General features: G+C 58.2%; 2 protein-coding genes across 8 annotated transcripts; one reads left to right on the forward strand and one right to left on the reverse strand.

Annotated features, from left to right (window-relative positions):
* Positions 1–418: 418 nt before the first annotated feature.
* Positions 419–19,213, reverse strand: PLCD3 (phospholipase C delta 3). 3 transcript variants are annotated; one of them, XR_004347286.1, is made up of 14 exons: positions 18,944–19,213; positions 9,024–9,185; positions 8,697–8,925; positions 8,190–8,319; positions 7,098–7,326; positions 6,428–6,629; positions 6,111–6,255; positions 5,127–5,279; positions 3,552–3,993; positions 2,593–2,709; positions 1,788–1,954; positions 1,480–1,615; positions 1,240–1,366; positions 419–1,097 (listed from the first exon to the last, which is right to left on the reverse strand). XR_004347286.1 is itself a non-coding variant. In XM_032615597.1 (14 exons), the coding sequence occupies exons 1-14, from the start codon at positions 19,092–19,094 to the stop codon at positions 1,009–1,011; spliced, it is 2,502 nt and encodes an 833-aa protein (XP_032471488.1). In that variant the 5' UTR covers positions 19,095–19,213; the 3' UTR covers positions 419–1,008. The 3 variants fall into 3 exon arrangements, 2 of the variants coding, with proteins under 2 accessions (XP_032471488.1, XP_032471487.1); XM_032615597.1 differs by having other exon boundaries at positions 1,240–1,389; XM_032615596.1 differs by having other exon boundaries at positions 1,240–1,615.
* A 73-nt stretch (positions 19,214–19,286) lies between these two features.
* ACBD4 (acyl-CoA binding domain containing 4) lies at positions 19,287–27,135 on the forward strand. Of its 5 annotated transcripts, XM_032615602.1 has the most exons (12): positions 19,773–19,989; positions 20,795–20,872; positions 20,978–21,078; positions 21,267–21,396; positions 21,654–21,774; positions 21,846–21,930; positions 22,211–22,331; positions 22,554–22,640; positions 22,962–23,032; positions 23,123–23,201; positions 23,922–24,061; positions 26,457–27,135. In XM_032615602.1, exons 4-12 carry the CDS (start codon positions 21,309–21,311, stop codon positions 26,562–26,564), a joined length of 900 nt encoding a protein of 299 aa, XP_032471493.1. In that variant the 5' UTR covers positions 19,773–19,989; positions 20,795–20,872; positions 20,978–21,078; positions 21,267–21,308; the 3' UTR covers positions 26,565–27,135. The 5 variants fall into 5 exon arrangements, with proteins under 5 accessions (XP_032471491.1, XP_032471494.1, XP_032471492.1 ...); XM_032615600.1 differs by lacking the exon at positions 20,978–21,078 and having other exon boundaries at positions 19,287–19,989; XM_032615603.1 differs by lacking the exon at positions 20,978–21,078 and having other exon boundaries at positions 19,699–19,989; positions 23,126–23,201.
* Positions 27,136–27,335: the final 200 nt, after the last annotated feature.

Consider the following 27,335-nt stretch of genomic DNA (forward strand, 5'->3'; position numbering starts at 1 on the left):
AGGTCTCTGGGATTCGCCTACTGAGCAGACAGGGGCCTCGAACCCAGCTGAGCCTGGAAAGGGGGACTCTGTCTGGAGTCCCTCAGAGGCCTGTCCCCACCCCCTTGAGGGCCATAACGATCCTGCTCTGGCAGAAGCCCACCCACCTGCCCCGCTCCCCGTCCAAGGCCCCTAGTGTACGTGCTGTGGGGGTGGCTTTGTGAACTGCTGTCCTCACAGTCTTGTGATGCTGGCAGCAGCTTTGAGCCAAGAGGAAGGGTCAGGGCTATTTCGAGCTGCGGCAGCTCCTCCAGCACCCCTGGCTGTCCTAGACAGGGAGCCCAGATGCAGCAAGAGGCCCAAGGGACGCTCCCTCTGCCCCGTCCCTCCTCAGAGGCCTGTGGGTGTGGCCTCAGAGGTGCTCAGGGGGTGGCAATGGTAAAATAAACTTGCTTCTTTATTTTGTTCTGCTGTCCTCTCCAGGGCTCTTCTAAGACAAGTTAAAAATCTCCTTCTCGGTTTACCCAGGGCTGAGCCTCCCTCTCCCTGCTCGCTTTAACAAGGGAGTGGCGCTCAGGTTCCAGAGCTGGAGGGAGGAGCCCAGAAAGCCTGGAGGGGGAAGGAGGGCCTTACGGGGTGGCTATCGCCTGGGGAGGGGGCAAGGGGGTGGCTGGGCTCCTTGTGGGAAGGAGGCTGGGACAGGGCAGAGAGTGGCTGAGGGCTTACATGTCCCGCTCCCCAAGTCTCCTGGCAGCAACGGGCCTGGCTCTTCAGAAGCCACGACGACCAGGTGGGCTGAGCAGCCGAGGAGCTGGGGGCATCTCACAGCCCAGGGAAAAGATCAACTGCCTGTTCTTCAGGAGGGGCTGAGGCGGCCCTCAGCACCCAGTTGAGAACAGAGCCTGGCGGGCAGGCTAAGTGGGAGGCTGGAGGGCTGGCCCTCCGTCACCCCTCCACTCCAGAGGAGAGGGCCTCCGCTGAGGGATGCGGACTGGCACCTGCAGAACCCAGGGTGGCTCAGCTGTGCCGTCAGGAGCGCTGGATGCAGATGTGGACAAAGAGGGTGGCTGGTGACAGTGAGGCCCCGTCCTTGGAAAGCAGGTGGATGTGGCGGTATCCTGCCGGGAGGGTAGCCCGGTGTCAGCTTCTCTGCCCACCGCCCCGCGGGGCCAGGCTCTCGGAGGGAGTGGGCAGCCCCGGTGAACAGGGCCTTGGAGGCCCGGCCCCCCTTCTCTTTCCACCCCCGTCAGCCCCACCAACCTTGCTTCAGGCTGCTGAGAGGCAGTGTAAACTGGCCCACAAAGTCATTGGGGGACGTGGCGTCATAATCTTCCACCACGAACCGGACCAGCACCAGCTCCGGAGCCCGCAGCTGGAACTGCAGGGTCTGCCCCCAGCGGGGGTTGAAGCCTAGGGCGCAGGCCTGTCCGTCAAGAGCCCGCCCTGCACCTGCCCCGCTCCCCGCTATCTGCCCCCGGCTCGCCCCAGCGGGGCCCCCACCATTGTTGGGCACGCAGTTGGTCTCCTTGCAAGCACAGTCTGCGGGCACCCCGTGGATCTCAATGCGCACCAGCGGGTCCACGATGGAGTTTGGCTTCTCGGCATTCAGCTTGGGCAGCTGCTGCGCGGTCAGCACCTGCGCGGGAGCGAGGGGAGCTGCAGCCTGGCCCGAGGGGCTCACACCGGCCCTCCCGCTCAGGACCTGGAGGCGGACCGCCCTCCCGCGAGCTGTCCCCAGGCCTCTGCTATCCTCAGGCTGGCACCTCGCAGACAGGGACCCCAGCCAGGGTGTGGTCCAGGCTGCTGACCTGGATGGTGAAAGTCGTTCTGGGGGGTCCGGGACACTCAGGGTCAAAGGTTGTGTCACGCTGCCGCAGACAGGCAGGCTTCAGGACATAGCCGCACTGCCCGTTGATAAGGAAGCGCCCGGCATTGAGGTCCATCTCATAACCTGGCGTCTGGAAGTTCAGGGCCACTGTGGACACAGCGGGGGCAGGGCAGGGGCTCTCAGTGGCCCTCTCTTCACTGCTCAGTTTCAGGAGTCTCACTGCCCTCCCCACCGGACACACCTCATGGGGCGAGGACTCAGCTCTCTCTAGAGAGGGCCCAGGGTCCCACTGCCTGGGTAGTGATATCCCACCCCTACCATGGCTGGGGGGTTTCACGGCAGCCTCCACAGCTGGAGCCGGAGGGTGGGGCTGGGCCTGGGGCCGGGCCAGAGGCAGGATCCAAGGAAGCTCCATGTTTCCCTCCCTGCCCCCACGGGGACCAGGCTCCTCTCCTTTGGCTCTGCTCAGCCTCCCTCCAGAACACACGCTCGTCAGCGTTGACTTAGTGGGGACTGCCGGGCTGTGTGTGTGTGTGTATGAGGGGCATGTGGGAGCGGAGGTTTTTAATTTCCACCTGCATGAAAAGTTTTGAGATTGTGCACTGGCTCGTTTACACAAACGAGCCTGCTTTGTGTTTCCCCACCTTCCTTGTTGATCAGTCTTTTAATAACTGGCATCTATTTCTGGACTCATTTCTCCACCTTCTGGAAAGCTGTGCGGCCTCATCACCGCTGGGGCCGCCGTGGCCCCCTGCCCACCCCCTCTCCCCGGCGCTCCCACTCACCCAGCTGACAGCCCGAGTTCCACATCTCCTGGGGGTTGTAGTTGGCGGAGTTCATCCGCAGCCCCAGTGGGTAGACACGGGTCAGTTGGCAGGCATTGTGCCTGATGAAGCTGTTCCCTGAGGGAGAGTTGGGGCAGGACTGTGACAGCCCCTGGGCTGGGGCTCACCGGGTGCCAGGGCCTGTCCCCTCCCCTCCCCCACCTCCAGAGGCAAGCTGGGAACAGAGGCTCAACTCCCATCCCCAGCTCCCCCGCCCCCGCTCCTTGTTCTCTCTGATGAGGGGACGGGGGTCCTCACAAGGAGGCTGCTGAAGTCCAGAGAGGGGCAGGGACACCCCCCTCCCGCCGCCTGACACTGCCTCCCACCCAAGTCCCCACGTTCCCAACTTGGTGGGTGGAGCACTTGGCCCCAGGCTGGCATCCCCTGTCTTTCATGGCTCATACCCACAAGCACTCCTCCAGCCACGCCTCTGGTTCCAGGAACCCTTCCTGTACCTCAAGCCTCCAGGCCTTGGAACAACCTGCTCCTCCTGTCTGAAGTCCCCTCCCCCTCTTCACCTGGCTGCTTCCCGCCTCATCCTTCAGTCAGGTGTCTTCTCAGACCATCACTTGCTCGGGAACCCTTCTCTGATCTCAACCCCCTCCTGCTGGGCTTCCCCAGCCTCCATCATGCCTGTCCTGCCCGACTGATCACCCGGCACCGTAATTATCCATCTGTCTGGCCCCACCACTAGGCTGTGAGCTGGTGAAGGCAGACAGCAGCCTCCCCCTTCCCTGTGCCCCTTTCCCTCTACGTACGCCTGGCCGGGTGCCGGGCATGTGCTGGGCACATTCATTCCCTGAGCCCCTCTTTTCACTGCCCCCGAAGCCCTTTCGCACCTCCTTTCCAGATCAACTTCAGCATCTACCACCCACCAGGAGCCTGCAGGTCCCCCAGAGGCCCGATGTCCCGGCTCCTACCTGCCTCTCGGATGAGCTTCTTGGCCTTGCGCTCGCTGAGGGAGCTGACCTGGCAGGGCTGGGGGCGGGGCTGGGGGCAGGGCGCAGGGGTCCGCAGGCGGCTGGCCCAGCAGTACACGGCCAGGGGCCGACAGCTCCGGGGAGATCTGCTTGGCTGGGAGACGAGCCTCAGCGGGGGTCTGCCCACTCCAGACCCCTGGTCCCTCCCACCTTCCTTCCCTCTGCCACCTGCCCCCAAGCTCCACAGTGGCATCAAGCCCCTGCCAGGCCCGTGCTGGCCCAGCCAGGCCCGCTCACCCGCCGCCTCTGCTCTGGGGCCCCCGCCTCCTCTTTCTTCGTCCTCGTCTTCGTTGTCCTCCTCCCGGTCTGATAGAATTCGACCGTCCTCATTCCGAGCGGCTGGTAGCCTCTTCCCCTTCACCAGGACCCGGCCTTTCAGCTGCTGTAGAGACCAACACGGAAAAATTAAAGCCCTTTTGCCCCTATGTCGGACCGGTCAGTCTCTCACTCAGCCACCACTGTGTGAGGGGCTGGCCCAGGGTGGCTAGCAGCGAAGGAGACACAGATGAGTGATGTTTCTGATAGGAAAGAAACTATGGAGGAAACAGCCCCCACCCACAGGGGACTGGCTAATGGGGGTCCCTCTAAGGATCGGCATACTACAGAGCAGCCAGTAAAATGAATGAGGCGGCTCGGGCTTGGAAGAGGAGGTGCTCTCTTCAAAAAAGAACCTCATGTGAAAGAAGCACACGTAGAGTATGTGCTCACATGATCTTCTTCGGGCACCATTTGAAAGAGAAGATAGCTATGTACATAGCTATATATATGCGTGGGAAAGTTCTGGAAGGATACCCAAGACACTGTTGAAGATGCTTACTTCTTCAGAAATAGGACAGGGGGGAGCCTGAGTGGAGGAAAATCCATGTTCCGTTGTGTATGCTTTTCCGCGGCTCCATTTTTTCTTTTACCATATGTATGTTATTTTCATACCGACAAAAAAATCACACACAAAGGTGAATCTACATTCCTTGCATAATTTGGGATCGCGAGGAGGAGGAGGAGAGTTTTCTCAAAGAGCCCAAAAAGGATGAGTGTCCTGAAGGGGCAGATGAAATGCTCTGGGGGGTGGGAGGAAAGGAGGAAGGACCACTTCTGAGGAAGTTGTTAAGGCCACAGGAAGAGGCCCTTTACGCTGAGCTACAGCTCTAAGCAGGTGGCGCCTGGTGAGCACAGATGGCTAGGAAGGGAGCTTCAGATGGAAGAGACAGTGTCAACCAAGGCCTTAGAGATGGGAACGGCCGAGCCTGCAGGGGACTCCGTGGGCAGGAGGCAGAGCGGGGAGGTCAGGGCCAGGTCGTAGAGGGCCTTCGATGCCAGGTGACAGGGTGGGGGTGTGTCTAGTCAAAATGGAAGGCAGACAAGTGACTAGACCACAGGGTGGCAGACGTCAGATGAACGGAGAAGCGGAGGAAGGTTAAGACAGAGAGAGGGGAGGGGGCCTGAACAAGGGAGGTGGGATGTGGACCTCGGAGCCAGACCCTCCCCCCACCCAGGCTGGGGGTCCGGGAGCATCACCTCTGGGGACGGCAGCTCTTCAGGGTTCTGGGAGTCCAGCAGCTGCGTCACCAGCATGTCCCCTAGGATAGTGTGGAGGTGACGGGCCATGGCAGCCTGCTGCTCCAGCCCACAGTGGTTCTCGAGGGACAGGATGACGGGGTACGGAGACAGCTGTGGGAGGGAGGGGCAGCAGCTCAGTCACTCACCCCTCACCCACCAGGACCCCTGCTATGCCCAGCCCCCCACCCCCTTTCAGGCCAGGCAGGCAAAGGCAGGGCTCTGGAGAACCACTCTGGGGGAGACTGAGTGCGTGGATGTGGGACACACTGGGGTCAGTGTGTACGTGGAGGGGCAGAGGTCAGATCTGGGGCCTCGGGGAAGGGGTGGAGTGTCTGGGGAGCTGAGGGTGGCTGCAGGAATGTTTTTCTTTTATAAATGCTCTTTATCTGTTAATGACACCGACCATGTCGTTTAGGTTGCACACTTTTGGTCCCAGCCCATCATTTGCTGATGGTAAGGTTTGTATAGCTCGACAGAAGTTGCAATTTTATGTAGGTGCAACACTGAGCCTCTCTTTCACGATTTTCTCTTTGCCAGTCATAATTAAAAGGTCCTTCCCTACCCACAAGGTTTTCTTCTGGAAATTTTACGATTTTAATACATTTACTAAATATAAGGGTGGGAGAAGGGAGCCTCTCACCCAGCTTTATTCTACCCCATTGGGCAGTTGTCCCAGCAGCACTTGGTGAAAGTGAGTCCCTGGGCAGGGGTTTCTTTTGTTTCGGGGTTTTTTTGTTTGGGGGTTTTTTGGCCGCGCTGCACGCGGCTTGCAGGATCTTAGTTCCCTGACCAGGGATCGAACCCGTGCCCCCTGCAGTGGAAGCACAGATTCTTAACCACTGGACCACCAGGGAAGTCCCAGGGGTTTCTTCTGGAAGGACCAAGACCAGCTGATGTCATGGGGAAGGCTCTGGGGCTGGGCGTGGGGGTCCCAGGGCTCACCGTGAAGGCGTGGTCACGCACTGCCTGGATCACATCTCGGAAGAGGATCTTGGAGGTGAGGGTGTGGCCATGGTAGATGACCGGCTCCCCTCCTGGCCCCTCCCAGCAGTCAAGCTCCACACAGCGGCATCCCTGGGCAAAGGCTCTGCGGACGGATGGATGGATGGGCCAGGTGCCGTGTGGGTGGCACAGAGCAGGGCAATGGACAGGCTCCCAGGTAGGCCCCAGGAAGCCCATGGCGGGAGTTGAGCCCCATGTCCATCCCCAAAACTGGCTCCCAGACACGTTCACTCCCACCATCCCCCCCACGACGGTACCTAACATAGGCCTCGGTGCTGCTGGGCCCACCGATCTGAGAGTCGGTCAGGTAGGTATTATGGGAGGAGGAGATGAAGTAGTGGGCCAGGGGCTGGTTCATGTCCTGGAACACACACGTGTGGGCGGGTTCAGGGCAGCCCCCCTCAGGCGACAACAGGTACATCATGAAGCCATCCAGAGTCATCAGCTCGTGCTGCTTGGCTGAAGGAACGGGCAGAAGAGAGCATCACGGGGGACCCCTTTGCCTGGCCCTAAAGTGCCTCAACGCTCACTCAACTTAGTAATAGCGAGCACCTGTCTACTGACTGGACTCCACGTAAGTTATGCCTTTTTTTTTTTTTTTTGGCACAACCTCGCAGCTTGCGGGATCTGTTTCCCGACCAGGGATTGAACCCGGGGCCACGGCAGTGAAAGGCTGGAATCCTAACCAGTAGGCCACCAGGGGACTCCCAAGTTATGCCATTTAATTTCAACCCAATCCCGTGAGGACGGTACATTACTATGTCATTTTACAGATGTGGCAGCTGAGTCTCAGAGAAGCAAGGTAACCTGCCCAAGATGGTGCCCACAGCCTGTAATAGCAGAGCCCACTTAGCTGGGGACCCGGACCTGTCAGATGCCGAGCCCTGGGCCGTGTTGGCCCCAGCCCCATCTGTCAGACCCCCTCACCTGTCTCGTTGAGCTCATAGGTGTGGATGAGCTGCTGGGCGTGGGCCAGTGTGGCGCCATCCTCACCCTGGTCCTCCAGGAACTCCAGCAGCTCGGGGGTGCTCAACACCCGGTCCTCGCCCGAGTACCGATGGAAGATCTCCTCCAGCTCGGGGCGTTTCAGCAGCCGTTGCAGAAACTCCTCGATCTCAGGCCCCTCCAGCCACTCATTGTTGGAGCGGTCACACTCCTGGAAGAGCAGGAGGGAGAGATTCAGAGGAGGAGGACACCCTGGGAGAGCTGGCCTGCGCTGACACACCCGTCATCCACCACGTCTGGGAAGGAGGCATTGTCCGCAGTTTCACAGGTGGAGAAACTGAAAGCTAGCCAGGCTCCGGGTCTCACTCAGACGCACACAGCTGCTAAATCACAGGGCTGGGATTCTAAGAAAGGACTCTTGGGTTCATTAGCCTGTTCCTCTGCCCCATGACCTACTCCAAGAATCAAGATGTGAGAGGAAAAACTGTGAGCCCTGGGCAGAGCTGAGCCCCGCTGCCAGAATCCCCCCTCCCGTGTGAATACGCTACCGTTCTCAGCCTCACACGTTCACACCCAGGGGCAATGAGCAACACATAACAGAATTCACGTGGTGCTATCGGCCCAGGTGCACTGGTGCCGTGGCCCCTCCTGTCTTTTGAGGTCACAGTCAACATCCACACAGGTGTCTCCACGTGATCCAACTGGGCCACGGATGCACAGCCCACCTCCGTGGGCCCCTGTCTGTGCTCCCACATGTGGGGTGTACATGGTCACCTGTGGAGGTGCCACGCATGCCACAGTGGAGGGGGGTGCGCTCCTGTGTGTACCCATGAGCCTGAGGTCCTCCCTACCTGGGCTCTGCCTGAGGGTGAGGAAAGGAGCTCTGGGCCAGCACTCCCATCCTGGCCCAGTGGCTTCACTGGGCTGAAAGTGTACCTAGGCCCAGATGTGGCCTTTCTGCAGAGAGAGGCCACTCTCCACAAAAGCTGGCGGGTGGGAAGGGGGAGGGAACTGATGACTCAGATGGCTGGGGGAAGGCAGAGAGCAGAGGTCAGAATGGTGGCAGATGCCCACCTTGAAGAGGCTGTAGGCGTACATGTCGTTCATGTCCACGTTGACCATGCGGAGCAGGTTCTTGATCTCCTTGAAGCTCATCTTACTGTCCTGGTTGGAGTCCGCTCGATGCAGATAGAAGTGGATCCAGGTGTGGGTGCTCAAGAAATACTACAGACAGGCTGGGCCCAGCCCCCTGCTGACAGGTAACTGACAGGTATGGCATACCCCCACCCCCGCCCTGGGGGCTCCCAGGTTTGGGGGCTGTGGTTTCCCCTCAGCCTGTGGACCCCTTGAGTGCCCCAGCCGCACGTCCTCCACGGGAACGGGCCCCCCAGAGACAGGATGCCCCGTCACCACCCTCGGTTCTTAAGACAAGGGGCTCTAGCTCAAACCGCGGGTCCCTAAGGGCGGAGCCACGCCTCCCCGGGGCCTGAGGGTCCTCCCGGCACACGGCCGGCCCCCCCCCGCCCCCCCCCCGCCCCCCCCCCCCCCCCGCGCGGTCCGCTGCCCTGCCCGGGAGGATATTGGTCGAGGCGCTCGCGCTGGCTCATGGCATCGAGGCGCGCGCGCAGCTTGGCCAGACCGCGCACCCAGCGCTGCGCCTCCTCGGCCGTGGGCGCCGCCAGGTCCAAGTTCTTGCGACGCCCCTTGAAGGCGATGGTTAGGCAGCGCGACGGCTCGAAGGCGCCCCCGAAGCGCCGCAGGCCCTCGGACTGGTGGCCCTCGCGGACGGCCTCGATGTGCTGCACGAAGACTGCGGAGAGGGACGGGACGCGCGCGGCCGGGTCAGGGCGGCGGGGCCGGGCCTCCACTGTCCCCAGCCTGCCCGCGCCCGCCCGGGCCCCAGCTCACAGATGTGCTGCGAAGGCGCGCGCGGGATGCGCCGCTGGAACCACACGCTCAGGCCGTCCTCCTGCAGCCGGTACAGCCGCTCCTTTTGCCATGTCCGCGAGCGGATCTTGCAGAGCCGGGAGCCCCGCAGCATGGCGCGCACGTCCTCGTCCTCCGTCAGGCCTGCGAGGGCGGGAGGCGATGGGCATCCTGGCCGGCCCTGCTTGCAGGTTCCCTCCACCCTCCTCCCGGCAGGGAGGTGCGGCCTCCCTCCCCAAGCCTCTGTAAACTCTCCCAGGCGGCTCTTCCTCTCCCTGTAACAGGCCCCAATACTGGCTTTGGCTGCAGGCTCTTTGGCCCCAAGGCCTGTGCTTGGTGTGTCCCACCCAGGCCCCCCTGGGAGGGGTGCCAGTAACAGGCCTGCCCTCCCCCGTGTCAAGCAGCCTCGTCTGGAGGCCCTCAGAGCAGAGCTCAAGGCAGCGCCTGGGACTCAGGCCTCGCTAAAGGTCACTCTTTCTGCCACTCCCCTCCATCACGGCCTCCAGCCTTCAAGCCTGGAATCTGCCATCAACAGCCTTTTCCCTTGACACGAAAACCTGACCATCAAGAGGGTAGTCTCACTATCTAACCTAAATCTTTCTTGCTGCAACCCAAGCTCCTCACCTCTGCTTTCCCGAAGACAAGGGAGGACAGCAGAGGTCACTCTGGCTCCAGGGTCTCAGACCAAGCATGCCAGGCCCAGTCCTGCCTTGGCCAGCCTGGGGCTGATCTCCAGATGCCCTGGTGGGGCCCAGCTGAAAGCATGATCTCCTGTGACACTTGGTATCCCCCTTGCCCAGCCACTGTCACAACCCCGTGTAACCCCTGAGCCCACATGTGCTCTCCGGTCACAGCGTCCATCCTTCTTAATAAGACAAAATGCTTACAAAGTACCTACTACATGCCAGACCCCACTCACGTATTAACACACGAGAAAACAAGTGCAGAGATGCTTCAGCAACTTGCCAGAATTCCATGGCTGGGGAGTGGCAGAAGCAGGCTTCAGACCCTGGAGGTCAGGCTCCAGCACCTTTGCCCTTGGCCACTACACTGACCCCCCTGCTCCTTCTATCCTCCTCCCTCCCCAACTCCCTGCAACCACCCTGGGCTTGAGGACCTAGGAAAGAGCAGGGTCCGAGGAGTCAAATACCAGCTCTGTCACTTCCCAGTTACACGGCCTTGGTGGCACTACCCTGTGACTGCTCTAAGCCTCATGTTCGCCATTCATAAAATGGAGACCACAATAGTAGCTGCTACAAAATCCAAAATTCAGTCAAGACGCTGCCCATCCTGGTAGGGCCACACCCTGCTCAGATCTTCCTCAGCAGGGGTCAAAACCAAAGGTTTATGAGCCAGGGGACAACAGAACGTGTGGAAACCAGACAAACTGTAGGGTCCACACCCTTTGGAAGGACGGAGGCAGCCAGGAGTGGATGAAGGCCCAGAATTCCCAGAGAACTGAATCTGGATTTATATGTGACGCCTCCAGATTTTTCAGTGTTGGCAATTAAATCAAATTGAAACAAAAAACCCCAAAACACCACTGTTTGGGCCAAAAGAAACATGACAGTGGGCCTCTCTTCCTCCCTTTATTTTAACAAGCTCCCAGTACTGGGTTTGGCTTTAGGCTTTGTGGCCCCAAGGACCCTGCTTGCCCAGCTGCAAACCCTGACCTGAGGAATCAAGTCTCAATTCCTGGGGCTTCCTCTCACTCTCTCTAGGAGTCTTTGTAGGATCATTCTCCCATCTCTTCCTCACACTGGGGTCCTTCAAGGGCTACCTCCTCCAGGAAGTCTTTCCTGATTTGTCCTCAAATAGGAGTTCTCCTTCCCTGACCACCAGCAACATTTTTTACTTTAATTAAATCACCCCACCTAAACTGTAATTTCAGTGGACCTTAATAAGCCCAAGCACTGGGATATCCTCACCTCAGTGCTTGTCCCAGAGCCAGGCTTGCAGCCAGTGTTTTCTGAAAGGGGAGGCAGATGGACAGACAGCTGGGGACTAAGTGTATTCTAGCCCCAGCCCCGAGCCATCTGTCCAGATGTCAGGGCAGCAGCCTTGTGGGTCAGGGTTTCTCAACTCCGGCTGTGCATCAGAATCGCCTGGTGGAGGTTGCAAAACCCATGACCCAGAGATTCTCATCCAGCAGGTACAGGTTGGGGGTTGGACATCTGTATGTTTAAAAAGCTACCTTATGACTTTGAGAGTGACTATAATGGAGAATCATGGACTCAGGGGCAGGAGGAGAAACCTGCCATCCTTAAGAGGCTATGGTTCCCCTTGGGGCCAGTTTGTGACCCTAATGGCTCCAAGGGGTCTCTCAGGGTTTAGACTGTGGCCTTCTGGAAGGGTCAATGCCCACTCAGTGCCACCTAGCCAGGAAGGGGAGGTGGAACCCTCCTTCTTCCAGGTAAAGAGCTGGAACTTGGCATGTGCCAGGCCAAGAGACTCACCAGACCCTCAGGCCCCTATCCACACAGGTTCCCCACATCCAGGCAACCTCTGCATTCTCTCATCCTGAGGAACAACAGAGTCGGGGGCAGGGCATTCAGGGGCACCCGCAGCGCCACCAGGGCTGAGCCCGCCCCTCCACCACCCCCTCAGCTATGGGAAAGGGGACTCCTCATCCCCATGACAACCAGGCACTGCAGCTGCAGCCACCTCCCCTGACTGGGCCAGCCCTGTGATGCCAAGGCCAGAGGTGGGGGGGGTGGGGGGGTGGAGGAGGGGGCTGGTGCATGACTAAGGCTGGAAATGGAGGTGAGTCACTGAAGAGCCTGCTGCAAACAGGACATGGAGAAAGGCAGCCTGAGCTCCCGACCAGCACCCCACTGGGACAGGTTCCCACGCTGAGGAGGCCCCTACTCCTGGCTCTCACCCCCAGCTCCCCAGGAGCCTGCTGGGGGAAGGGGTGACATTCCATTCTGCCCACCCAACCAGCACAGGTCCCCCCCGATCACACTGCCCCTTGGACCACACTGTCCTCCAACCACACTGCCAGAGGAAAAGCCACACAGAATGAGGGTGAAGTGCCAGGCTGGGCCAGGTGCTGAGTCCCTGGGTGGGTGCCTCTATTTCTCCATTGCTTGAGCTTCTGAACCCTAGGATAGTGAGGGGGCTGAGCTGTCAGATGGGAGGGGCAGGACCAAGGGAGGTAAGGGCGTGAGGTCAGGAGGCAGGCCCAGGCCCTGGGCAGTGATACTGAGAGGGGCCTGGCCCTCTGCCTAGCCACCCAGTAAACATTTATCGGTCCCACCAGATCCAAACCCACAGATGTTTCCTCGACCTCATTCCTACCTGCTTGGAGCAGGAGTGCAAGCTGCCTGCCTCGCGTGGTTTCCGTGGATTCTCTATCTATCCATCTCTGCCTTGAACCTGGAGCTGGGCTGGGCCAGCACCATGGCCACCTCAACCGAGCAGGTGGGGGAACAATCACGAAATAACAGTAGTAAAAATGAGGACAAACAGTACCAAAAGGTGGAAACAACCCAAGCGTCCATCAACAAATGAATGAATAAGCAAAATGTGGTCTATGCATACAGTGGGTTATTATTCAGCCATAAAGAGGAGTGAAATCTGATCTCTGTTACAACACGGATGAACCGTGAAAACATTATGCGGGCTGCCCTGGTGGCGCAGTGGTTGCGAGTCCGCCTGCCGATGCAGGGGACGCGGGTTCGTGCCCCGGTCCGGGAGGATCCCACATGCCGCGGAGCGGCTGGGCCTGTGAGCCATGGCCGCTGAGCCTGCGCGTCCGGAGCCTGTGCTCCGCAATGGGGGAGGCCGCAGCAGTGATGAGGCCCGCGTACCGCAAAAAAAAAAAAAAAAAGAAGATGAAAACATTATGCTAAGGGAAATAAGCCAGACCCAGAAGGACAAATGATGTACGATTCCATTTACATGAGATACTAGAACAGTCAAATTCACAGAAACAGATTTTATATCACTTATACCTCAATTTAAAAAAATTCAGAGACAGAAAGTAAATTAGAGGTTACCGGGGGCTGGGGAAAGGGAAGAATGGTGACTTATGTCCTAACGGTTGCAGAGTTTCTGTTTAGGGTGACGGAAAGTTTTAGAAATAGCGCAATATTGTAAATGTAATTAATGCCACTGAACTACCCACTTCAGAATGGTGTACGTGGCCAATTTTATGTTATATGTATTTTACCACAATTTTTAAAAATTAAGGGACTTTGCTGGCGGCCCAGTGGTTAAGACTCCGCGCTTTCAATGCAGGGGGCACAGGTTTTGATCCCTGGTGGAGGAACAAAGATCCTGCATGCCACACAGCACAGCCAAAGAATAATAATAATAATAATGTAATATGCCAGAAACCGCTGTACACTTTACATGGCCGAATGGTATGGGATGTGAATTAATTCTCAATAAAGCTGTTGAAGAGGCACAGAGCAGCTAACGAACTTGTCCAGGGTCACGGGGCAGCTGGGGTGCGTTCAGAGTTGGGGGGCCTCACCCAAAGGGCTCTGTGTGACTGAAGGAGCACACAGGGCTCTCTGTCTGGGGCCCGCCCACAGGGGGCTCACAGTAAATGATAACAAAGAAGGAAACCGAGGCAGTGTCGGGGGTGGGGGGTGGGCAAGGACCCGGGTATTCTGCTCCATCCCTGGTCCTCAGTCCCATGGCTTCCAGCTGGGCCCCTCTCCCGCCCAGTGTCATCAGCTGGGGCCCAGACACCTTCCCTGAGCCGCTTATCTCAGCCCCCAGAGAGGGGCCGGGAGGTGGTGAGGAACGGGCAGCCCCACAGTTTCCCAGTAACCACCTGCAGCCTGGGCGGTTTGGGCTGTGTGTGGTCTGGGGCCAAGGCTGCGGGCAGGAATCTGCCTCACTGGCAGAGCTGCAAGGGGCTGCGGGGAGGCCAAGTTTATCCCTGGCCCTTCAATCCCACCTTTCTCACAGATGGGCCACTGATGATCAGAGAGGACTAGCTGTGTATGCTAAAAACAGTGTGGGTGGCCCAAGGCAGGGGTGGATGCAGGGGCCGTGCAGGGGGTGGGCAGAGGCCAGAGTGGGCTGGTGGCAGGGGTGGGAGTGCTGTGTGGTCACGGTGCGTGTATGCAGGGAGCAGGGTGTGTAAGGAGTGAAGGCGTGTGTAGGGTGGTGTGTGCCTATCAGGTGTGTGTGTGTGTGTGTGTGTGTGTGTGTGTGTGTGTGTGTATGGGGTTGGTGGGTGGGAGGTGGTCAGCTTGGCATGGAAACTAAGGTGTGTGTGTGTGTGTGTGCCAGTGTACACTCAGGAAGGGCCCACGGGACTCCAGTAGGAATGTGAGACATGCAGGGAACAGCGACAGCCGACAGCTTCATGCCAACGGGGGGAGGGGAGCAGCTTTTCCCCGGTGACTGAGGCCATGAGGCTCTGGGAGGGGACAGGCAACGGCGAGGGGTCTCAAACTCCTTCCCACCGGAATCCTCAAGCCAGCAGGTAGCCTCAGCACCTCGGGTACCAAACGTGTCCCCCTCGCCCTGACTGGCTGCCACACCCAAGGCTAGAGCCTAGCGGAGCTCAGTGCCAGAATCCATAACATTCCCTGAAGCATCAACAAAGTCAAGAAAGGCAGGCAGTGCTTCCCCTGCTCTGGGTGGACGTAGTGCGATAAAGGTGGCAGCACTCCTCTCCACAGGGCCAGACCAGGCGTGAAGCCTGTTTGGGGGCTGAGATTGTGGAGCGGGGCTCCTCAGAGCTGAGGAAGGAGGAGAGGTGAGGGGGCCAGGACGCAGGGTAGAGCCAGCCCCCCAGCCCTGCCTGGCACACGCCGGCGTGACCAGGAGGGCTGCCCACCCCTCCCACCACCCAGGCCAGGCACCTACCCAGACCGGGGGCTGCTCTGAAGACCGCCCCACCTGCCAACCTCGCCCCTGGCAGCCCCACTCACCCTGCAGGAGATGCCCTGGGCAGGCCATCGGGAGTGCCCACTTTCCCTGCGGCACTTGGCGGTGTGTGCCGACGGGGGAGGGAAGGCAACAGATTCTGCCCACTTAGTGCTCTGATCACAGGGAGGATTAGGGGCAGGGTGGAGCATCGGGGGCCCAGGGACAGTTCCAGGCTCTGGGGAGATAGGGCTGCCAGACAAAATTCAGGGTGCCCAGTTAAATGTGAATTTCAGATGAACAAAGAATAATAATATTTTAGTATCAAATATTTACATAATTTGGGACATACTGATATATATTTTTTGGCAGCCCTATGAGGACATCCCTGGCAGCTGGCAGAACCACTATGGGAGAGGGGTGTAGCAGGCCCCTCCCCACCAGGCTTAAATCACTCATTCATTCATTGTGTTAGGGGCTTGCACACTGGGCCAGACTTCCTGGGTTCAAATCCTCTCTTAGCTACTTCCCAGCTTGGAATCCGGGGCAAGTTACTGAACCTCTCTGAACCTCAGTTTCCTCACTTGTAAAGTGAGGCTAATGGTCCCACCTACCTCATAAGGTTGTGACATTAAACGAGCTAATACGAGAAAAGCGCTCGCACAGTGTTATAAAGGTGTTAGTTAGTATTCTTTAATTCCAGCAATAAAGAGCCCTCATTGAGGGCTTCCCTGGTGGCGCAGTGGTTAAGAATCTGCCTGCCAATGCTAGGGGACATGGGTTCGAGCCCTGGTCTGGGAAGATCCCACATGACGCGGAGCAACTAGGCCCGTGAGCCACAACTACTGAGCCTGCGCGTCTGGAGCCTGTGATCCCAACAAGAGAGGCCGCGATAGTGAGAGGCCCGTGCACCGAGATGAAGAGTGAGTGGCCCCCGCTCGCCACAACTGGAGAAAGCCCTCGCACAGAAATGAAGACCCAACACAGCCAAAAATAAATTAATTAATTAATTAAAAAGAAAAGAAACGCTGTTTCTTATTAAAAAGAGCCCTCATTGAAAACGATGGCTTTGGTGGCAGACAGACGCTGCCTCTTAACCGCGCGGCCTTGGGCCGGTAACTTCACCCCCTTCACCTCAAGTTTCTCATCTGTGAGGACAGTGACAGCACCTTCCCCTGGGGTGGCCGAGGATTAAGTAAGATCTGGGCTACTGAGAGCTCAGGCCTGCCCCGGTGCTCACTGGGCTCCTCTTCTAGCTCTTCAACTGTTCCCTGGCTCCCCTGGCGCAGGCCAGGCCAGCAGCCCAGCCTGGGGGCGGGGGATGGGAGCGGAGTGGACCCTAGGCTCCACAAATGACTCCCACTCAATGCGGGGGCTGCTGTCCGTCCCCCCTCATCTCGGTTTCCCCCAGTATGGCCCCCCTTTCTTTTCCTTGGGCCCCTCTTCACCTTTGACTCTGAGCCACTCCCTGCTCTAGTCTCTTGACCTCATCGGAAAGAAAATCTGTCCTCTGTTAGACTAAGGGGTGTGGCGAAGGCGGTGACAGGACACAGCCCTGAGGGTCATTTCAGGAGAGGCAGCAGCTGCAGGGGTCATCGTGGAAGCTACCTGGCTGGTAGACCTAGGACTGGGCCTTTATGGCCAGGGCAGTTGGGCCCCAGGACACCTGGGTTTCACCTCCACCTCCACCTGGACTCAGTGAGGCCTGGGGAAGGGACATTCCCCACAGACTTGACATTCCTCTCTCTGAAGGCAGTCACTCAACAGGACGGTGCAGCAGTCAGTCGGGGGAGGGAGGGTGGCCCAGATGGCATTCTGACACCCACATAGTTCCCAAGAGTGTCACTGTCACGGGGTGCCCGGAGCTCCCGTTCAACGTTGCTCAGCCAAAGGGTAATGAGTCAGCTGTAATTATTTGTCTACAAGTGGCTCCTGGCACTAGACTGTTCATTCCCCCAGGGCAAGGTGCTGTGTCCTCCATCTCCGTAGCCCCAGCCCTGACACTGCGCTCTGGCATGCGGATGGGGCTTAGCAAAAATGTATGGAATGAGGAGGCAGGCAGGTGTGCAGCAGCATCGCCTCAGCCCTCCCATGGTACCCATAACCCCCGCAGGCAGCTGACTCCTGGGGCTGCTTCTCTGGCCCAACACCAGCCCTGACTACCTCAGCAGCACCTCAACTCCCCATGGCCATCGACCTCTCCCCAAACCACCACTGCCCCTTAGACCACAGAATGATGACGCTGCCACCCACTAGAGACACCTTCCAGATCCCACCAACTGCAAAGTCCAGCCCAGTGCATCTCCCTGTAGTTCTGGAATCCATCTCGGCTGTACCGGCCCACTTCTGAGCTCCCCGTCCCCCCCCCGCACACACACAGCTTGCCCAGCTGACTCCTCAACCTCCCTCCTGTGGGTCTCCTTGTTTCACCCCTGCCTTCGTCCAACCCACCCCTACTCTACACAGTTCCTGCCTCTCTCCTCCGGCCTGAGACCTTTCCCGGGCTCCTGTCACCCTCCAGAGAAAGTCCATAACCTTATAAGCAGGGGCCTTGAGGACCCAGCCTCCACCTGCCTCTCCCCTTTTGCCTCACTCTAGTCTCCCTCCAGCTCCAGGGTGCAGCCAGGGCTCGCCAGCATCTTGGTCCTTCCTTCATAGCCTTATTTCTTTGCTTCATTGTCTGACATCCTTGCTGGTACTTCAGCTCTCTGAGGGCCAGGACTGTGTCTGCCTTGTTCGTTGCTGAATCCCCAGGGCAGAGCATAATATAGGCACTCAATAAATGTTTGTGGAATGCATGTGTGATTGATGAAAGGTAGGGCAGAGACCACGTCTTCTGTCTCCATAAGGAGAGTGCCAGGCACGGTGCTCAGAACACAGCACTCAATAAATTCAGGTCAAATGAATGAGAGGAGGCAGAAGTAAGAACAGGGGGTGGGGCTTCCCTGGTGGCGCGGTGGTTGAGCATCCGCCTGCTGATACTGGGGGCACGGGTTCGAGCCCTGGTCTGGGAAAATCCCACATGCCGTGGATCCGTGCACTACAACTACTGAGCCTGCGCTCTAGAGCCCACGAGCCACAACTACTGAAGCCTCCGCGCCTAGAGCCCATGCTCCGCAACAAGAGGAGCCACTGCAATGAGAAGCCCGTGCACCTCAACAAAGAGAAGCTCCCCTCGCCACAGCTAGAGAAAGCCTGTGCACAGCAACGAAGACCCAATACAGCCAAAAATAAATAAATAAAATAAATTTAAAAATTTTTAAATCTTAAAAAAAAGAACAAGGGGTGGAGGACAGTGGTAAAGAGAAGGTAAGACCGGCTATCGGGACCTCTGATTTTTGCTCCAAGATTCACACAGGTCTTCGGGCAGCCCTGCCCTCTGTTCCCTCAGCCCCACTTCATTAACTATTCTACCGACCACAGTTCTACTACACCACTTCAGTTTTACAGTATTTTACATTGTATAAAATACTCTCACACATAAACCCCCTCGTTCAAGCCCTCAACCCCCCAGTCAGTCCCACTTTGCCCTGGTTCTGAGAGGGGGCCAGGGGCAGTGTGGGGTACATACCAACTTTTGCCCTCTATTAGCTGTGTGGTCATAGACAAATTCCTGACTTTCTCTGAGTCAGTTTCCTCATCTGTGAAATGGGGATTATACCACCTGCCTCTCAGGAAGGTGAAGAAGATTGAAGGGCACCACATCTGTAACCACCCAGTGCTGGCCAGTGTCTGGGAGATGCTTGATAAACCATAGTTACTTTCCTTTCCCCCACTGACTTCCCTCAAATCTGAGAAGGCAACTCTGGCTTTCTGACCCGAAGGTAAGGCGCCTCCTGGTGGAAAACAAAAGCCATCCTGGGAGCCTCGCTCGGACCCCAGGACCTCGGGTGACCCCAGGTGCGACCTCCCCTCCCCCGCTGGAACGGTGCTGGCCTTCCATCCCTCGCCGGACCCCACAGCCCCATTGGGAAGCCCACCAACGGCTCGCCGGAACACCCCAACCCTCCCAGGCTGCGCCCCCGGGGCCCGTCCGCGCCCACCCCGAGCCGCCCCAGCCGCTCACTGACCCATCTTCTTCAGCGCCCGCAGCCCGGGCCTCTTGTTGCCGCCGTCCTGGGGTGCGGGCGGGGACGGGAGCGCGAGGGGCACTGCGACCTGGGCCGGCACCGGGGGCTCCTCGCGCCGCCGGTGGCGGCTCCTCCAGCGGCCGCACAGCATGGTCGCTGGGCCGGGGCCGGGGCCGGGGCCGGGCCCGGGGTCTGTGCGCGGTGTCGAGCGAAGAAACTTTGCAGCGCCGTGAGGGAGTCGGGAGGAGGAGGTGTCGGGAGGAGGGAAAGAGGGAGGGACAAGGGTTAGGGAAGGAGGGACCCGGAGGGAGAGGGCGGGGCCAAGGATGGCGTGGGGAGGTGCGAGGGGGCGGCGACCCCAGGCGGGGAACCGTGCCCTAGAGGAAGTGTGGGCAGGGGGCCTGACCCGCGACCCCGAGTCTCCGCGTTAGGCCCCTGCTCCTGAGTCCGCCTCCCCATTCTCCGAGCGGTCCTGGGATCCCGGCCCTATCGGAGTCCTGAGCCCCCATGGTGCTGGGGGGAGGCATCGGAGGGAGCGACGGCTGCCCTCTGGCACAGACACCCTCTTCTTTCCCCGGACCCTGACTCAGTGTGGACTCAGGACCCCTCTCCACCCTCCTCCTCCCCGTCCCGCCTGAGGGCTCAGAAGGAAGCCAGACAGGGGATAGGGTCCGCGAGCCGGATAGTCCAGGGCCTAGGGTCCGCGGGCCCGGAAAGCCCCGGGAGCTTAGCCGGGCGGCAGGGCAGCCCGAACCGGAGGAGTGGGGGGTGGGGGGGAGTGGGAACTGACTGGAGATGGGGAGGGAGGAAGGCTCTGGCCATGACGCCATAGGATTAACCCTCTCCTCGCCCGGCCAGTTGCCGTCCCCAAAGGGGTAGAAGACTCCAAGCTGACTGGTCTGGAGAGGATGGGGTGGCGCTAAGCCTGGAGACGCCGGCAGAATCTGTCGTTGGAGGCTTGGACAGGTTGGCACCCCCGCCGGGCCTTTGATCGTCCTGGGACGGCCACCGCACGCTACGTAGATGTCCTTGGCATCAACTTGTGGGTGAGCGTCGAGTGCGGGTTCCGGTGACCGTGTCATACGTACACTTAGTACATAAGAAACCACCTGCGTATTTGTGCGCGAGGGGTGGGATATGTGCGTCTTCTGCAGCAAGTGCCCTGGGTCGGGGGTGGAGGGCTGGGTGCACACCGCCACTCGGCGGCGGCCGGGAGTGTGTCATCCCAAAGATAAAGCTTAGTTTCTCAGGACCTAGATTTGCCATCTACTGCTCTACTCCATTTTCAGATATCCCGGACTCAGAGATTCCGTCCGTGCTGGCTGGCGTCTCCACACCTCTCTGGATATTCTTTCTAAATATTTAGTCTTCTCCTCTGTACTTTTGATCCTGCAATTCCTTCCTCCAGAAATGACCTTCCTCATTCTTCTCCTGGCTTACTCTTAAGGCTTCCAAAACTCAGCTCCAGTGTCCCTCATTTAGAACCCCTGACCTCAGAACATGATTCCCTCTTTTATCCCCAGCGCCTGTTAAGTGTCTGGAGAGCTGAGTTGCGTGGCTCGAATCTGGGGGACCTGGGTTCAGCTGACTAGCGGGTTTCCACCAGAGGGGGCGCAAGAGACAGCGTCATTTCACGGTGTCCACCAGGGGGCGCTTCCGCCTGCCTCTGGCGATCCAGGGTTGAGGAACCAACCCGCGGATTTGCCCCGCCTGATTGGGAGAGGCACCGCTAAACTATTTGCATAATCTCGAAAGGGCCGCGTTGAGTGGTCGAGGTGTAGAAGAAATCTGAAACGGGCTCTCTCATTGGCTTAAATTTTCCCCCTTGCTCCGCGTCCCCATCCGGGCCAGACCCGGCCAGGAGGTCAATCGGAAGCTTCCGGCTAGTGGCGAGCGGGAACCCAGGTGTCCCGGCAGTGGGCGCTGAGGGTGAGTGCCGGGCGGCCGGGCAGCTGAGCCGGGGTATGGGGGGCCGGGGTGGGAGGATGTTTGCCCCGCCCTGTCTCCTCTCGGCTTGCGGGTTCTCCTGTCTAGGAGTTGGAGATGTGCATCTAGAGAGGCACTTGCCACCTGTCTTTCCACCCACACACCGAGGTCCTCTCCACCCATCCTGGCCCCACCCACGCTGCCTTGGGGTAGGAAAAGGAGTCTCCTCAGTCGCAGCTTCTGACCTCCCGGGGTGTCTCACTCAGGCCTCTAAAGAGCTTAGTTTGCTCCTGGAAAATGGACCAGTGACTTACAGAGGCGTGTGCCAGGGAGGAGTTGGGGCGGGGGGCAGAAGGGGCGGGCTGGAGCCTGCTCACACACAGGTTTGTTCTTGCAGAGTCGCTCAAAAGTAGGGCCCCAAGGCTCAGAGCAGCTGGGTATGGGTACCGAAAATGAAAATCCAGAGCCGGACTGCCAGAAACAGTTCCGGGCCGCAGTAAGCGTCATTCAGAACCTGCCTAAGAACGGTGAGGGCATGGGGACCCGCATTTGGGGGTCAAGACGACTGGGGTCCGCCTCCCAGGAGGCTTTGGTCCTGGCAGTTTCTACAGACAAGTCCCTGCCTGAGTTGTCCTGGGGGTCCCCTCTGCCACCTGCCCCTGTCCAGCTGCCCTGGTGGGACCCCTCGCCATCTCTGACCTCCCCAAGGGTGGTTCTCCCCCCACCTCCATCCTCTTGGAGCTGGGAGTGATGCTTTCTCCCCCACTTCCCAACCCCTGCCCAGGCTCTTACCGCCCCTCCTATAAAGAGATGCTGCGATTCTACAGCTACTACAAGCAGGCTACCATGGGGCCCTGCCTGGTCCCCCAGCCTGGGTTCTGGGACCCTATTGGACGTTATAAATGGTGAGCTCCCCATCGGCTGGGCAAACAAGCCTCAGCTGTCAACCAGCATTTCACAGCCTTCTGTCCCCCAGGGATGCCTGGAACAGCCTGGGCAAGATGAGCAGGGAGCAGGCCATGTCCGCCTACGTCACTGAGATGAAGCTGGTGGCCCAGAGGGTAGGGAGAGGCTGCAGACTCCTCTCTGTGACTAAGCTCTCAGCCAGGTGGCCTGCCCCCCACCCTTCCAGTCTGACCCCCATTATGTTTCCTGCACGTTGATACCCCTATGGGAATTAACCACCTTCATGCTGTTCCCCCACCCCTGCCTGTCTCTGGTTCCTGACTGGGCACAAGGGGGAGAGGTATGACAGGGCAGAAGCAGGGTGGAGGCGGCCCAGCTCAAGGGGGCAGTGGTGGGAGGGGCCAGCCCTTCCCCATTAGACCCCCTCCTGCACAGGTGATCGACACGGTGCCCCTGGGCGAGGTGGCAGAGGACATGTTTGGTTACTTCGAGCCCCTGTACCAGGTGATCCCTGACATGCCGAGGCCCCCGGAGACCTTCCTGAAAAGGGTCACAGGTCAGGCCCCCAGGCTGGGAGCTCCACGAGTGCTGACTGAACTGTCTCGGGGGGCTGCTCAGTTGGAGGGGAGCCTGGGGGCAGAGGGCTCTAAGTGATGTCCCTGTAAGGACCGCAACCAGTGCCCCTGATGGGGTGGGTCTCAGGCAGAGTCCATGGCTAATTGGGGAGTGGGGGCCTGATATCTTCCCAGCCCCACCTCTGGGTGTTGTGTCTCCACAGGTTGGAAAGAGCAGGTGCTGAATGGAGATGCTGAGCCTGCCCCAGAGCCTCCCTGCCTTCCCAAGGAACCCGCACCCCCAAGCCCAGGTCAGTGCCTGGGCAGGAGGGGCAGAGGGCCAAAACCAGGCCGGAGGTGGGGGGGACCTCCAGGCAGGGTGGAGGGTAGCAGGCTAGGTGCCACGCTGTGCCTGTCACGCCTCGTGCCCAGACACTGAGACCTCCTGTGCTCCCAGAGGCCAGGGGCAGGTTCTGGGATTCCTGTTCCAGGGCCCCACTCAGGGAGCCATCTGTGCCTCTTGTGGCAGTATCTCTAGTGTGCCCTGAACAGATGCCTCTGCCTAGATGCACCCCACTCCCCTCCCTCCGTGGCCTCCCTCTTGTCACTAACCCTCCTCATCCCCTTCTCAGAGTCCCAGCCACCCAGGGACCAGGACTCTGAGGTTTTCTGTGATTCCATGGAGCAGCTGGAGCCTGAGCTGGTGAGACCCACTCCCATTGCCTCCCCTTCCCTACCCCACTGGGCCCTAGCTGCTCCCACCACCCCCCTTGGACTTTTTGACTCTTCTCAGCAGGTTGGGGCAGAGCAGAGGGGCGCCCTGGGAGGAGAGCTCAACACCAGAAACAGCACCGAGTCTCCTGCAAAGAAAGGTGAGCCCCTGACTGACCCTTCACCCCCTTTGGCCGTTCCCATGGTTCTGGTGCCCTGGGCCTTCCCCTGGCTGCCCTCATGGGGAGAGGTGAAATCCAACGCTAGGCACTGGAGAGAGTGCCTAGCCTCTGCCCAGGAAGGGTTAAAGCCAGACACTGGCCGGGATGGGCAAAGTCACTGCCCGGCCTCCTCTCCAAGGGCCACCAGGAGTCTGTACTCTTGGCTGGCACTGAGGAAGGGCAGCTGGGGTAGAATTCCTAGACCAGCTCTCTCACCTACACCTACGTGGTCTTGGGAGTCATCCTCTCTCTCTGGGTCTCCCATTTGGGACTCTCTTAGGACAACGAGTTCTGCCCAATCCCTTTCTAGAACTTCCAGTGTGCCACGTCCCATAAGGGGCACTTTCATAAATATTATCTCCTTTATTCCTCAGAGCGAGCAGCCCTGTGAGGGAGATGACATAATTTTCAGTTGACCAACGAGGTTTAGAGAAGTTACTTACTTGCCCGAAGTCACACAGCTAAGTGGTAGTCCTGCTGGGATTCAAACCCCTGGCAACCCATTACTCAGCCACATGGATGGGCTTTCCAAGACTCACACTTGGTTCAAGGGACCGCACTCTACTCCTATTCTCCCTGGACCTGCCCCAGCCTGCCACCACCCTGCCCCCAGCTGAGCTGCCTCCTGAGTCCCCTTCCCCGTGTGTCTGTGCACTGCAGGGAGATTGGAAAGCACCCTGCTGGGGCCCCAGGAATTGGACACATGGCTGGTGGGGACGGTTCAGGCGCTGCAGGAGAGCATGCGGGACGTCCAGGGGAGACTGCAGAGCCTGGAGAGCATGCCTGTCCCCCGCAAGCAGGTGAGCCCTGTCCGAAGGCCCAGGGCAAGGCTGGGGCAGCACTTTAAGGGTCTCTTTTCTGGACTCCTCATCCAGCCACTTCTGTCTTTGTCCCCACGTCTCTGCCTGCTCACACCTCTGCCTTCTCCAGAGAATGTTGTGGCTCGTGGCGCAGGCAAGGAAGTCAGGGGGTCTGTAGTAATGCTTCTAGCCTGGAACTGGGAGAGGCCCTCCTTTCCTGCTCTTATCTCCCTCTGCCTGAAGAGTAACTGAGGACAGGTGGAATTCCAGCAGTTGGAGGGGCCAGAATGTGTCTGCTCTTTGCATTGGGGCTGGGGGGGGGGGTCCCTATTGCCCCTCAGTCAGGACTTCTGTTCCCAGATTTATTGTCTCGCCCTACCCAAATTCAGCCCTTGCATCCCTCACTCCCTCCTCTCAACTTCTAGGTCTGCTTGCCCTTTACACCTCTGCTTCTGCAAAATAAATCACAGCAGCCATTTTTGGAACCCCAGCTGTGTGCCAAACACATTACCTGCATTATCTCATTTTATCCTCAAAACAAACCAGTGAAATAGGTTTTCTTTTCGTTTCCCTTTTACTGATGAGGAAACTACAGCTCTGAGATGTTGAGTAACTTACCTGAGGGTACACAGCCTGAGAGCTGCTTTGAGGATTAGATGACATAATGCATGTAGGTGCTTCCACAGTGCCCGGGGGGGGACTTCTCAAATGGGGTTCATTGTTAGTATTAGTATTAACGTTAAGTAATGGAGCTGGGAGTGGCCCTAGGTCTGTCTCCCACCAAAGCTGGCATCCACCACTCACTGAGTGAGTCTGTTCTTGCGAAGCCTGGAGTGGTGGGGGCAGGGGACGGCTGAGTTCCTGGATGCGGGGGAATCACTCACGTGACTCTTCACCCCCTTGGCACAGTGGGTGTCAGCCAGGTTGGCAGGAATGCCCTCAGATCCACAGCGGCTAACCTTTCAACACTCACCCCCCAGGGTCTTATTTATTGTTTACCTTTTACTAATTTTATATGCTGAAGATTTTAAAGGTTTCCACCCTGAGATACTTGGATTTGCATCTCTAAAAATAGGACATTCTACTACCTAGCAAAAACAAAATTTTATCACACACAGTAATTCCTTCATATCATCAAATACACAATCCACATTCAAATCCCCTTTTCCACCTTCCCTGTCTGTCCAGGCCAGGAGCCTCTGTTCTTAAGACTCTGTTAGTCTAGACTAGTCCCTCTTCCTTGCTACTGACTTGCGGATGAGACTGGATAGTGGTCCTGTAGAATGTTCCACTCTTGTGGTCTGTCTGATGACAGCCTCCTGGCTAGTTTACATGACCAGATTACATCAGAAGTGATGTTCTTTCTTTACATCAAGGGACACATATTTGGATGTCCTACCGTGAATGATTTTAGCGTGGACCACTAGCAGGGATGAAGGGGTGACAGTCTATTCCCACCACTTGCAGCCAGGGAATGTCCAGTTCCCCATCAAGCCCATTTGACATACAGCTTTTGACAATTGATAGATACTCCTTGCCTGGATCAATAATTTATTTACTGGTTACAAAAAACAATGTTGACGTTTAAATTCTATTATTCCTTTAACATATATTAGCTGCCATTTTTCTGTAGAGTTTCCCTGATCATCTAGGATTTCCCTGAAATACAGTGCCTTATGGAAGTCAGCATAAGTGCTTAATTCTTTCTCTTTAATTACCTATTTTTAGAGTAAGGAGTTGATTTAACAGCCACCTCAATGGTGATAAATTTCCCTTCTCTTTGAGTATCATCATGAACTCATGGATTTTAAAGACTCAGTATTTCAGTCAACTGCAATCATCATTCTTTTTGATGCCCAGGCTGTCACAACTTTGGTGGGACCCTTTCAAGCTGGGTTCTATGTTCTGGTAATTTGACCTCATTAATCTTTAAAAGCTTCCTTGCTTCCTGGTACAAGACGTCTCACATTCAATTCTACCTTCCCTGCTCCAGACCTAAAATCTGCCACTTCTCCATTCAGCAGAGAATGGTATTTAGAAACTAAAATCTGAGCACCCAGGGTCCTCATTTGAAATATGTGGCATGTCCTTTACAATACGGGGTCTTCGGGCCACACCAACAGGGTCACTGCTTTGTGGCCCAGAGGAGACGGCCTCGAAGCCAGTCTCTCCACTCAGCAGCCTCTCTCCAGCCTTCAGCCTTCTCGGCACCTTGGAGGAGGATATGGGAGAGAGTTAGGGCTCAACGTGTCAGGGACAAACTGGGAGCCCCAGTCCTCAGACTGGGGAGAGGGAGGCAGAAGCTCCCACCTGAGCTCTGCAAGCAGGTTGCGAAGGAGGGCCCAGCCTGTGCTGAGGCCCGGGCTGGCTCCTGACTCTCTCCCCTTGGCGGCAGAGGCCAAGGCCCGGCACTGGGCTCTCTGTTCCCACGCTGCTCTTCTTCCTCCTGTGGCCCTTCATCGTCCAGTGGCTCTTCCGACAGTTTCGGACCCAGAAGAGGTGACTCTCAATGGAGGAGTCTCTGCAGCCAACGGAGGAGACTTTGAGCCTTCCTAGAGTTTAGGAGAACGGCGTTAAACCCCGCTCCCACCCCCTTCCTGCCCCAATTAGTGTTTGCCTTGGCACCTCCCCCCTAATGGGGAGCCGGATAGGACCCCACTCTTCCTGCAGCTCCACAGAACTCCCCTCCTCTCACCCCCAACCACCTCAGGCTCCCTGGGGAGGCTGCACGTGTGGTGCACGTCCCCAGTTCAGGGTTGGCGGCTGATTCAGGGGCGGAGCTGCCGGGTCTCTCCCCACCCTCTGGGTCACCTGACTCCTTTCCCACCCTAGCCTCTCCCAGAGGAGGCTCAGCTCGTGAGCAAGTTGGGACTTGGGCCGGGGCCTGGAAAAATGATTGGCTGGGAGGCCTGACCGAGCTGGGGAAAGGCGGAGAGAGCTAACCCCGGGGGAGGGGAGTCTGCTCCGTTTTCCTGGCCGCCCTACCCCCACATATACTCAGGACGTCTTCACTAAACATTAACTTACAAAAGAGTGTTTCACTAAATAAAATAAAACCTTCATCTTCTGCCGTCTGGGCTGCCACGGATTGAGGCGGGAAGCGGGTCCGGGGCGCGCGAGCCTCAAGTCCCTTCCCTGCCCCCTCCCCCGCTGCCCGTGGACGGCCCCGAGAGGCCAGCGGGCGGCGTCCCAGAAGCATTTCCCAGCTACCCGGGCTAGTGGAGGCACCAGCCCCGGGTCTGGAACGGAGGCGGAGGGGATGCGCCGCGGTGGG

This window comes from Phocoena sinus, chromosome 20 (genome assembly GCF_008692025.1).
Source record: "Phocoena sinus isolate mPhoSin1 chromosome 20, mPhoSin1.pri, whole genome shotgun sequence".
Lineage (NCBI taxonomy): Eukaryota > Metazoa > Chordata > Mammalia > Artiodactyla > Phocoenidae > Phocoena > Phocoena sinus.

Coding starts and splice junctions, on each gene's coding strand:
- ACBD4 (XM_032615600.1), top strand. CDS start 21,309: ATGGGTACCGAAAATGAAAATCCAGAGCCGGACTGCCAGAAACAGTTC. Junction 21,397..21,653: donor TCAGAACCTGCCTAAGAACG/GTGAGGGCATGG, acceptor ACCCCTGCCCAG/GCTCTTACCGCCCCTCCTAT. Junction 24,062..26,456: donor TGCCTGTCCCCCGCAAGCAG/GTGAGCCCTGTC, acceptor CCTTGGCGGCAG/AGGCCAAGGCCCGGCACTGG.
- PLCD3 (XM_032615596.1), bottom strand. CDS start 19,094: ATGCTGTGCGGCCGCTGGAGGAGCCGCCACCGGCGGCGCGAGGAGCCC. Junction 2,710..3,551: donor GAAGCTCATCCGAGAGGCAG/GTAGGAGCCGGG, acceptor ACTCTCCCTCAG/GGAACAGCTTCATCAGGCAC. Junction 1,616..1,787: donor GAACGACTTTCACCATCCAG/GTCAGCAGCCTG, acceptor GCTCCCGCGCAG/GTGCTGACCGCGCAGCAGCT.